The sequence below is a fragment of the Rhinatrema bivittatum genome, chromosome 6 (genome assembly GCF_901001135.1).
Source record: "Rhinatrema bivittatum chromosome 6, aRhiBiv1.1, whole genome shotgun sequence".
Lineage (NCBI taxonomy): Eukaryota > Metazoa > Chordata > Amphibia > Gymnophiona > Rhinatrematidae > Rhinatrema > Rhinatrema bivittatum.
In genome coordinates, this window is record NC_042620.1 from 121,279,394 (window position 1) to 121,292,233 (window position 12,840).

The 12,840-nt window shown below is 41.5% G+C and overlaps 1 protein-coding gene across 1 annotated transcript in view; it reads right to left on the minus strand.

Moving 5' to 3' along the window:
* The window catches only part of PDE11A (phosphodiesterase 11A), an 815,296-nt gene that overhangs the window by 45,277 nt on the left and 757,179 nt on the right, over positions 1-12,840 (minus strand). Inside the window, exon 18 of the mRNA XM_029605882.1 lies at positions 11,623-11,697. Within this exon, the coding sequence (XP_029461742.1) occupies positions 11,623-11,697 (75 nt within the window). The remainder of the gene's footprint in view (positions 1-11,622; positions 11,698-12,840) is intronic.

Here is a 12,840-nt window from a genome sequence, read left to right on the forward strand (position 1 = left end):
GGGTTCCCTGTCGCGTTCATTTAATTCTGCTATGGATGGCGTGTTAAGTATTTAAACAAAAACATCTAGGCTAGTGAGCGGGGTTTTAAGGAATGTGGCTACAGAGGGGGAGGGAGGCTATTTAAACATTGGAAGTCCTATCCCTTAACTGGGTGAACTGGGAATGAATTGGGAAAACTAGCTATGGTGTAAAATTCTCCCACTTATGCAGCAGATGCGGGATTTGCGAGCACATGTGCACATCCATTTAAAATTGAGCACACATGTGCGTGCATCCAGCCTATTTTATAACATGTGCGCAAATATGCATGTACGTTCTAAAATGGACGCGTCTCTGGTTGTGGGTCAACGAATGCGCACACGTTTAAAAGTTACCATCCCTATTTTATAGGGTTTTATACTCTTCATCGATTGTAGACCGAGTTTAATTATTTGGTTTTTTTTTTCTGTTACATTTTAATGCTTTTTTTTCCTCTCAAATGTAATTTATCGTGCTGTGTTTTCTAATGTTGTTCCTCACTCTGGGAGCAAATTCTACTAATGGACGAATCAAAAGACCAACAAATAAGAGTGTCAAGTCTAGAAAGCCAGCACAGTAAAGCAACTGACTGACAATCAACAGATGTCACGTCAATGAAGTTTCTGGAACCTGCATCTGAATCGAATGATTAATTACCCTTCTGTCAGGTAGTCTTTAAACTTCTACACTGCTCAATGTCCCTTTGTGAAAAGGAGATGCTTGGGATGCTTGTGTGTCCCAGCTCAGCGACTTCCTGGTCAGGTCTGTCTAGCTTTCTCACTGGATTTGCTTTATAGGTCTCTGTTAAGAGCTCACTAAAAAAACAATTGTTCAACTCAAGCTGTTTGTTATCTGCTCCTGCCACCAGACAGCAAATACAAAACTCCTATGGGTGTCATAAGGGGGGTAATGCAGGATGGAGATAGGACGTGGTGAGCATTTCAGTTTTACGGGGCACCGAGAATCTACAAAGTGATGCTTTGTAGAAAATTATGGGGGTCATTTACTAAGCTGCGATAGATATTTATCATGTGGTAAATAGTGTTCACCGTGTAGTAGCTGTCTTAACACAACAATAATATATGTTATTATCCCCCTCTCCCCAGCAGTGAGTGTGGTAATGAGCTAATCAGAAAGCACATGCATGCTAACCTGCCCATTACTAGGCAAAACAATGTAAATCAAATAACGTAGCATGCCTCAAAATTTGTAAGCCACGTTATGTGATGCACAGTTAGCTACAACTCTTGAGATACAGCTAATTTTCTCCAGGAGCACTGGAATGCTCACAATGTCTCAATACTCCCAGGACTGTGACTTAAAGGGGCCAATAGGCCCAAATCAATCCCTCCCCCAAAGTGTGCCAAAACTCCTGTGGCCTATCCCCCAGTCACCCCTCGAGGCAGCCAAAGAAAAGCAAGTGAAAAGTTTAAAAGTTAAATATATGTGACAAAGCCCCGCTCCCCTTTTCCCAAACCTGTTCCCCCCACTCTAACCCACTCTCCCAAATTCCCCTACCCCAGACCTCAAGGCAATGGTATAAGATCAGCCGGCCAGTGCCATTTTGGAAAGACTGCATTGGGTCTGGGGCCTAGGAGATCCTCCAGCCTTTCACTAGGCTACATAAGTAAGGGCTGGGGTGGGGTGGGATGTGGGGGTCGGGAGGGGTCCAGGAGAGCTTTTGGAAAAAGGAGAAGGGTTTGAAGGGGGAGGTGGGGCCTGTGCCACACCTTCATTTTTGATTATTTTTATTCCTTTTCTTTTGGCTGCCTTAAGAGGTGATGGGAGGCCAGAGCCTGGGGGGTGGGGTTGCTAAATGGGAGGGGTTTTAGAGGAGGGGAAAGGCCTTGCCATACCTTTAACTTTTAAAATTTTCACTTCTTTTTCTTTGGCTGCCTGAAGAGGCAGTAGGGGAGAGTCTCCCAAACCCAGAGGTTTTGCCATACATGGGAGGGTTTTTATTCAGGCCCATTGGCCCTTTTAAATCATGGCTGCCCTACAGCCCAGGACCACCATTGTGTGAGGCTCCCTGTGCTCTGCTAAGCTGTGGTATTTTTCCCTAGGGAAATACTTCTGGGGAAAATACCGCAGCTTAGTAAATGACCCTTTATGTTGGCCTGACTTGGAAGGCCCAGAGCAGGGACACGTAGAACTTAAGAACATAAGAACATAAGAAATAGCCAAGCTGGGTCAGACCAAGGGTCCATCAAGGCCAGCATCCTGTTTCCAACAGAGGCCAAACCAGGCCACAAGAACCTGGCAATTACCCAAACACCAAGAAGATCCCATGCCACTGATGCAATTAATAGTAGTGGCTATTCCCTAAGTAAATTTGATTAATAGCCGTTAATGAACTTCTCCTCCAAGAACGTATCCAAACCTTTTTTGAACCCAGGTACACTAACTGCACTAACCACATCCTCTGGCAACAAATTCCAGAGCTTTATTGTGCGTTGAGTGAAAAAGAATTTTCTCCGATTAGTCTTAAATGTGCTACTTGCTAACTTCATGGAATGCCCCCTAGTCCTTCTATTATTCGAAAGTGTAAATAACCGATTCACATCTATTCATTCAAGACCTCTAAGGATCTTAAAGACCTCTATCATATCCCCCCTCATCCTTCTCTTCTCCAAGCTGAACAGCCCTAACCTCTTCAGCCTTTCCTCATAAGGGAGCTGTTCCATCCCCTTTATCATTTTGGTTGCCCTTCTCTGTACCTTCTCCATCGCAACTATATCTGTGGCGACCAGAATTGTACACAGTATTCCAGGTGCGGTCTCACCATGGAGCAAGATAGAGGCATTATGACATTTTCTGTTTTATTAACCATTCCCTTCCTAATAATTCCTAACATTCTGTTTGCTTTTTTGACTGCTGCAGCACACTGAGCCGACGATTTTAAAGTATTATCCACTATGATGCCTAGATCTTTTTCCTGGGTTGTAGCTCCTAATATGGAACTTAACATCGTGTAACTACAGCAAGGGTTATTTTTCCCTATATGCAACACCTTGCACTTGACCACATTAAATTTCACTGCCATTTGGATGCCCAATCTTCCAGTCTTGCAAGGTTCTCCTGTAATGTATCACAATCCGCTTGTGATTTAACTACTCTGAATAATTTTGTATCATCCACAAATTTGATAACCTCACTAATCATATTCCTTTCCAGATCATTTATATATATATTGAAAAGCACTGGTCCAAGTACAGATCCCTGAGGCACTCCACTGTTTACCCTTTTCCACTGAGAAAATTGACCATTTAATCCTACTCTCTGGTTCCTGTCTTTTAACCAGTTTGTAATCCACGAAAGGACACTGCCTCCTATCCCATGACTTTTTAGTTTTCTTAGAAGCCTCTCATGAAGGACTTTGTCAAACGCCTTCTGAAAATCCAAATACACTACATCTACCGGTTCACCTTTATCCACATGTTTATTAACCTCTTCAAAAAAATGAAGCAGATTTGATAGGCAAGATTTCCCTTGGGTAAATCCATGTTGACTGTGTTCCATTAAACCATGTCTTTCTATATGCTCTACAATTTTGATCTTGAGAATAGTTTCCAGTATTTTTCCCTGCACTGAAGTCAGGCTCACTGGTCAATATTTACCCGGATCGCCCCTGGAGCCTTTTTTTAAATATTGGGTTTACATTGGCCACCCTCCAGTCTTCAGATACAATGGATGTTTTTAATGATAGGTTACAAATTTTAACTAATAGATCAGAAATTTCATTTTTGAGTTCCTTCAGTACCCTAGGATGCATACCATCTGGTCCAGGTGATTTGCTACTCTTTAGTTTGTCAATCTGGCCTACTACATCCTCCAGGTTCACAGTGATTTTATTCAGTTTGTCTGACTCATCACCCCTGAAAACCATCTCCGGAACTGGTATCTCCCCAACATCCTCATCAGTAAACACGGAAGCAAAGAATTCATTTAGTCTTTCTGCAATGGCCTGATCTTCTCTAAGAGCCCCTTTAACCCCTCTGTCCTCTAATGGTCCAACCGACTCCCTCACAGGTTTCTTGCTTCGGATATATTTAAAAAAGTTTTTATTATGAGTTTTTGCCTCTATGGCCAACTTCAATTCAAATTCTCTCTTCGCCTGTCTTATTAATATTTTACACTTAATTTGACAATGCTTGTGATTACCTCTAGAGCAACATTACACATAACATTTGTTTTCGCATCTGATAGAGATGTTATTTTTCGCCTCTATATGAGGAAAAGAACGGAAAATTTTCATGGGGCACCAATATGGATTTATCCAGATCTCTCCAGAACAACACAATTAAGAAGGAGAAAATTTCTTGCCTTTAAAGCAGAAATTGAAAAATTGGGGGGAAAGATGCTTTTGAAATTCCCATGTAAATGTGAGATAACACATCATAATCAGAAATTTCTTTTCTTCGAGGAAATGCAATTAAGATTGTTTTTGGATTCTTTAGCCCGAGATTCCCCAGCCTTGGTAACAGGGGCATCTAAATAGAGAATATTAGATGTAATCTTATTTCAATTGTTATTTGGAATTCAAATATTTTGCCTTTAACCGCTCTTTTTTCTTTTCTACTTCTCGCTATTTCTTCAAAAAAATTACTCTTTACTACAGATAGGTTTATTTCATTGTTGTAGTACATGCGTATTACTATTTCTTTTTTAATTACAAAATCTGTAAGCTTGATATTCTAATTTAAAATGCATAAATAAAGAATTAAAAAAAAAAAGAAAGACAATGCTTATGCTTTATCCTATTTTCTTCAGATGTATCCTTCTTCCAATTTTTGAAGGATGTTTTTTTGGCTAAAATAGTCTCTTTCACCTCACCTTTTAACCATGACGGTAATTGTTTTGCCTTCCTTCCACCTTTCTTAATGTGTGGAATACATATGGACTGTGCCTCTAGGATTGTATTTTTAAACAATGTCCATGCCTGTTGAACACTTTTAAACTTTGCAGCTGCACCTTTCATTTTTTTTCTATTTTCCTCATTTTATCAAAGTTTCCCTTTTGAAAGTTTAGTGTTAGAGCTGCAGATTTACTTATTGACCCCCTTCCAGTTATTAGTTTAAATTTGATCATGTTATGATTGGATTGGATAAGTTCTTGGAGGAGAAGTCCATTACCTGCTATTAATTAATTTGACTTAGATAAAAACCACCACTATTACTAGCAACTGTAACATGGAATAGACTTAGTTTTTGGGTAATTGCCAGATTCTTATGGCCTGGATTGGCCACTGTTGGAAACAGGATGCTGGGCTTGATGGATCCTTGGTCTGACCCAGTATGGCATGTTCTTATGTTGCCAAGTGGCTCCACCACCGTTACCTCTCTCACCAAATCCTGTGTTCCACTAAGAATTAAATCTAAAATAGCTCCCTCTCTTATTGGTTCCTGAACCAAATGCTCCATGAAGCACTTAAGCACCTCCTTTACACAAAGTCATTGTTAGCAGTGTAAAGATATATGAATTGATGGATGCGGTTTTAGTGGACACACAATGTCTATGTTTACGGGGCTGATTTAGGATTTCATCCAGCACAATAAGTTTGTGAATCAAATATTCAGCAATTTTGCACATGTGATAAAATAGCAGAGTGAGCTTTTCAGATACATGGAAACCGGTTTCTTCATAACTGTGACCTTCTGTAAGAATATTTAAATCCATAGAATGCAAAGTTTCTGTGGGTTTTAGCAGAGATTGTTTGTAAGATTATGCAGAATGCTATGCACATGTGGCCCTCTGTTAACCAATGAACTACATTAGCAGTGAATTTAAGTCATACAGTCACTCTTTTATTTTCTCCTTTTGGCCTGTTAGATTCTCTTTTCTCCTTTTCCTTCTAGCCCAATTGGAACCAGTGCCGGCATGCAGGCACTATGAGCTTTCATTCACAAGTACCTGGAGATTTTTCCCCTATTTTAATGGACCCCTCCCCCCCCGTTCCCCATCTGCTCATTGCAGCAATGGTTCTAAGGCCGGCAGCTATGCATCATGGCTCCTTCTGGGAACCATATATCAAGGGCTCTATATCCAACCACCAGGTGTCAGCCTTAACAATGACCATGACTCCCTCCCCTCCCAAGGCTGTGAATGCAGTATCCCCAGCCCCAGCCCGCCCAGGATGCACAACACTCCACTCAGAGATCAAGCTGGAGAACTTCCACCGAGCCATCCTTCCAGTAACATTCTAATATTATTTTTCATTACACTTAACATTTAAGTATTAATTCAACTTATTCAGTAATAAAGAGGGAAATTTTGTAACAGCCCAGCTAAGATTAAAACCTGCAAGTACATAGTGCCGCAGCTTTAGCCATTATTTTCAAAGTGGACTAAAGAGCATAAATTCGCTTTAACAGTTAGTGGGTTCTCCCGGTATGTGTATACACATAAGACATAGAAAGTTACACCTGCTCCCGAGCAGTACAACAGCTACTCTTGCTCCCAATTATGTGCAAAATGGGGTTTTGCACATACTTGCACACGCACAATCTTTTAGTTAATTTTCAAAGCGCCACTTATGTGCATGTGAGGGGTTCCCCATGAGAGAGCCATCTCCGTCCATAAGGAGCCCCTGAAATCATTTTAGGTGGGGAAGACTGCCTGGGATGCTCTTTTGGAGTGTGACTAAAACGCAGAAAAAAACTCCAAACTTTGTTTTTCATGTTTCCTGGAATTAAGGGTGTAATATTCATAATGGTGAATACGAGCTGATGTATCAATACTGTGTCCCAGTGGTCCTTTACGAAGAAAACTAGATCCTGCAGTGAGGGTATAAAAGGGGTGGGGGTTCTAGAATTTTATTGGGGAGTTGATTTAACTGCCATCATATGTGACTTCCAAGTCAAAGACTGAGTATCAAGGATGTAAGCACATTTAGAAAAGCCATCTTGAATTAGGGTGAAATAGAAAATGTTTAAATAAATAAATAAAACACATTTTTTAATCTTTTGCAGTTGGAGTGGATTTCTTGAAAACCAGATCTGTTTGTGGCTCTTGGATAGCAGTTGGCTACCCCTGCACTAATAAGCCCATTTTCAAAGGGGTTAGCTTTCTAACTTTAAAGATTAGGTAACTAAATTGTCCACTTTGAAAACTGAACAGGGCTGAGTACCTGAATTTATTTATTTATTTATTTATTTAACAGCTTTTATATACCGGTGTTCGTGCGGGCACATCACGCCGGTTTACAGTAAAACTTGCGAAAGGAGGAAAGTTACAAAAAACAGGGCGCGGGTGTGGGAGCAGGCTAGAAAATACGGGGTGGGTGTGGGGGGAAAGGAAAGGGGAGGAAAGTAAAGAAGCTGTGAAAAGTAAAGGAACGTAGCCATAGGTATGGTGGAGAAGTTTACAGCAAGGGGGCTGCGGGGGTGTGATAACTAAGGGGGGGTTATACATATTAATTTACTTACATTCTGAATTCTATACATAGACACTTATTTACTTCTAAATTCTATACATAGTGAATTAAGGTCACTAGTCTCATAAGGAACCTAAATTTGAGTGGCCTAAAAAGGAGGTGGGGAAAAACCAAGCTAGGTGTTTAGTGTTGATTAGCAGTACTAAGCACCTAACTTAGGTACTCATACTGAAGCGCTTAACAATTTGTGCAAATGCACCCCTGAACGTCTAGCATGCATGCTAAATTAGGTTCCGAAGATGTTAATACACACATGCTAAAACTAAAAGCTACACACATGTAAATGAAGGTATGTCACATACAAATTGGGATTTTGCAGGTAACAGTATGGCACATGTTGTTTAGAGAGTGCCTCCTAAAGCTAAAGACTTACTACCTACTTTGGAGCAGGCATTACGTTTTTAGCATGCTTGCTATTGAAAGGACTCGGCTACCAGCATGCACTGGAGGTTTCATGGTGGAGCAGATATACAAGACATGGCACTATAAAAGTTTGCTCACAGGTTCTTGAGACATAACATATCTTCCCACACTTCTCTTTTAAAACAACAAAAGACACCAACAAACACATTTTTCTGAACTTCTTACACAAATCCACATTTATTCACACTACAAAAATTTTTCTCAAACAAAAGAGAAACACATGACAACTGGTATTCATGTATTGCTAAACACCTCACAGTGTATAAGGCACAGTGGTTTTACGGTCTTACGTAAAGGACCAGTCCCCAAGTTAATAACATGATTGCCCTAATAATTGCTGTTATGTATGAAGTTAGTCCATCCAAAGATCACTGCAAGCAATCTAAGGCTTGATTCAGAACAGCGGTCTGCGCAAATCATGTTTTATCAGAGGTCCACAAAGCTTTTGAGAGACTGTGGAATTTTCTTGACAACTTTGGGACCTTGTCACACTGCTCTGGTTCTGCTTTCCCTAAACCATAAACAGGGCCAGCGGTGACCTAGAGCACTGGAAGTGGGCAGGGTGCCAGAGTAGCCAGTAAGGGTGGCAGTTTTGAAAGGACAGATGAGATGAGAAGTGGTTCGGGTGAGGCACAGAGCTGGAGGATGTTTTCTATTTTTGGGTATGTATTTTTTTGAGGAGCTGGAGTTGTTTGTCATGTGCGATGAGAGAGAGAGCGATCATGTGATGACATCACCGCCTAGGGTGGTCTCAGCCAGGGTTGCAAGGGAGTGGTTCCTCTCAATATTTTCTTATTAGCTGCACCAGGTAGCACTTGGACTATGGTCAGCCATGGCACCACCACAGCAGGTTGCTCAGTGAGGGTGAAGAGTCAGATACCAATGCCCTCTGAAGTGAGGGCTGCGTCAATGGGATGGGTATAGTGAGGCTGGAAAGCATCTGAGGTTACAGATAGTAGAAATGCGACTTCTGTAACAGGATGAGTTATGGGAGATGTGGAGTACAGGACAAGGAGAAATGGAAGAGAAAGAGAGAATGAAAGATTGGAGGAAGCAACAGAGGAGAGTCACCAGCATACATTTCAGTGCTTCAAAAATAATGTAACACAATGCAAATGCCTTTCCAAACAATAGGTTAACAGAGGACAACAGTTTCTCTGACACTGCTGTACATTTAACACGGTGTAAAGCACAACAGTGTCACAGTTTAAAATAAAGGGCCGTCCCACAAGTTCTTATCCATCACCCTGATCTGTGCAGAAATGTTTCATTGTATGTATTCTATGACTTGCAATGGCCTCACACGGTTCAAACAGTCTACAAGACAGGATGGCAGCAGCAAGTAGCCAGAAAGTCCTCTCGCAGAAGGCATTAAATGGGAACTATGAAAGGGATTCGGTCTTTTCCCACCAAATCTTGGATGCCCCTTTTCAGCCTGTCCATCTCTGGTCTGCGGCTCTCTGACATGGGTGCTCCTGTGTGGCATGCACATGGAATGGATATGGGAGACAGGTTGCAGGGCTGGTGTTCTTGGTCAGCTGAATTCTGATTGCCAGCGTAAGGTGATGGTTATTTACTGTTGCTGATACTGTTAGTCTTCCTAAGACCATGGTAGACATTCTGAGGCTTGAGCTAGACAGCTATATAGGCTTCAAAGCTTTGTTGACCTTACCAATTGTTTTGGTTTGGATACAGAGCTCTCTTTTCAGCCTGGAGGCCCTGACAGACTGTCAGCCAGCTACTGCTGGCCCTACATTACAGGTGCTCATAGAGAGGGTAATGGTCAGATGTCAGTGCCCTTCTGAGTCAGTGTGGCGGGAATCCTCCCTGGATAGTTCCATTCTCTCACCAACCACTTGCTCTCACTCCGCTCTGTCAAGACAATTCCTGATACAGAAGACAGAGAGGCAGAAACATACATTCATGTATGGCTTTTGCTTTCCTGGAACTACTCTCTCCTCTAATCTCCTCTCCTGGAGTCCAGAAGCTCTCTCACATCTCTCCTCCACACTGACAAGCAACCCTGTGTGCCAGGCTTGCTTTGCTACAGTTTTGAAGCAAGGAGGTAATGCCATGGAAAAAAGAGGATTGTGCATGCTTTGTTTACCATGTACATGCTATCTGGTGTGGCATTCACATGCTATTTAACCCTCAGGCGTATCATGTAGATGCTACATTTTTGGTTAGTGCACAAGCTAAGGAAGATAATTTCTGATGCATGAACATAACATTTTTTTTAGTGACATACATGCTACAAATATTTTAGTGCAAATTTTAGTGCATGCATTTCACAATGTGGATTTGCTAATGCAGCATTAAGACCCCTTCCATTTTAATGTGGCTTAGTAAATAGACATCTCGCTTAGCAAGAAGAACTGTTTTGAAGATCTAATATATATAGAAAATATTTTTTCTCTCTTTCATCTACTGAATTTGCTGTTTATTCTTTGATTTCTTTGATATTCAGAGTTTTGTAGCCTGGTATGAAGCATCTAAGCTTTTTCAAGTAATTCTAATACCAAACTCTGGGTAATCTCATCTTTAATAGTCTATTGAGGCTTTTCTGTGCAAAACTGCTAATGCTATACAGTGTTGTCATTTTCAGATGTGAACAAATGTTTACAGCAGGGGTCCCCAAACTTGTTAAATGAAGGGCCACATTTCAAATCCCCTTGGATTTTTGATAAGCAACGTAGGAAGTGATGGTGGTGGTAGGTTGCCCCTTGGAGTTTGCAGAAGGGGAGGGGGGGGAGGCAGGCAGTATGGTTCCCACAGAGGTATGGCAGATAGGGTGTCAATAAAAATATTCCTAGCAAGTTGGCAATCTTGCCATTCTCTCAAAATCTTACTACCTTCCTCTGCCCTTCTTCAGCATCTGCATTTGGGGGGGCAGTGGGTGAATGGCAGGGTGATATGTTTGCGGTGCACTTTTTCCCCCACTCACATCCTCTTACACTCTTGCTCTCTTCTTCCCGCCGCTTTCTCACTCCTCCATTCCACCCTCTTTCCTCTCCTTTTCCTTACAATCATTTCCCCCCTCTCATACCCCCTTCTCTCCTTTAATTTATTCCTCTTTTCCTCTTCCTCCTTTCCCTCCTCTCACATCCCTTCTCTCCTTATACTCCCTCCCCTATTTTCCTCTTAGTCCCCTTCCCCTTCTCTCAGTCACATTCTCCTTTCCATTATCACGCCCCCTCCTCTTCCCCTCCCCTTCACTCACACCTGACTCACCTCATGGAAGTTTTTGCTGGCAAGAGTTGGGGACCCTACCAGCACTGCCTCAAAGTCTCCCGCTGCTGTGGGAGACTTTGACTTTTACTGGCAGAGACTGGAGAACCCCCCCCCCACCAGCACTGCAGATTTCACGTGCCACTGTTCACGACTTTCTAGCACTTTGCTAGCACTGTCTGTGTCTCCCACCAAATGTGGTAAAAAAATTCAAAAAATGTAAAAACGTGCTCTGCGGGCCAATTCGGCAAGCTTCCTCTGTGGGCTGGTAAACACTGCAGTGGGAGCCAGGTGCGGCCCACAGGCTGAAATATGGGGACCCCCACTTTACAGAGACTACTTCTAGGGAATTCTAAAACATTGTGTAGAGAGCATATAAACTGATTTCACAGGCAGTCTCTTTTCGCTACTCTCTCAGATTTGTTCCTTGGTCACCAAATTTGATTGTTCCCACTGGCTACATCAAAGAACAAATGGGGGAAAACCACCACAGACGTTTTATTGCAGCAGATGAACTTACCGAAGGGGTGAGCTTGAGTTCAGATCTCTCGCGGTCTCCTTGCTCAAAGAACTCACTGGTGACCAGCTCAGCGACCTATAAAAGTAAGTCATTTCAGTCCTGGTTCTCAAAGGAAAGGCAAATTTATGTTTTACAAACACAACTGCAAAGGAAAACTGTATTCCTTTCGGCCTGTAACCATGTATGCTGTTGAAGGCAACAGTAAAATATGAATGCAATCAAACTCAATTATTTTGTGGGGGTTTTTTTTTAGATATTAGTAGGCACTTTAACATATAATGGAAAGATGCTGTTTGCTAGTGATTATCTATGATATATATTAATGCCCAGTCTGGCATAAGGCCATTTAAATGGCAAAAATTCACTTTTCATTCTTGATCCTATTGCTTCCTTTGAACTGCAGATAAACACCAATCATGCAGAGTGGTAAAGAGGTAAGTAAAACACTGCTATCTAACTCCTTCAACAAATTGCTTCTCTCCCTGTTAACTTGAACGTACATTAAAATGTCACACATTTTGAAAAAATGGAAAATAATTTAAATTTAACTGCATAGCAATGTAGCTATGGCCTTCTACAAGGCATGTCATTATAGCCCAAGTGCATGTTAATTCTCCTTTAAGGCTCCGAATTTCAAAACTAATAAGGAGCTGATATTATCCCTGATGTAAAAATTGGCTGCACATAATCCTGCTGACAAAATGTGTGCTACAGAATGTGTAATTGGATTGATCATCCAGCAAGTGCTCACCGGGCATATTAATATTATAATGAACCCATAGACTTTTCTGCATCAGTAAGGGCTTTTAAAGGCCTTAATGACCATGTGACCTATACAGTGGCAAACTTATTGGAATACACAATAGCTGAATGGCCTTCAATAGAGACAATTTTGAAAAAATGTACGGCTAAAACTCAAATACTATTTTGGACTCTTTTCTTGATAGTAGGAAAACTGGGCAGGAAATAGGATCAAAAAATGTTTGACTGCTGGTGTTTTTTTTTTCCAGGGTTTACGTCTTCTCTCAGCTGGACTGATCTTTTTAAGGAAGAACACTTGCATTATGTGTTTTGATAATATACTGATCCGTGATTCGGGGACAATATAAATGAAATAACGGCATCACTACATTTTAGCAGTTCTAGATAAGATTGGAATTCCTGGAGTCTGCATAGGCCTTGTATGTTGGAGTTGAGATTTTAAGAGGTAGAGAGAGC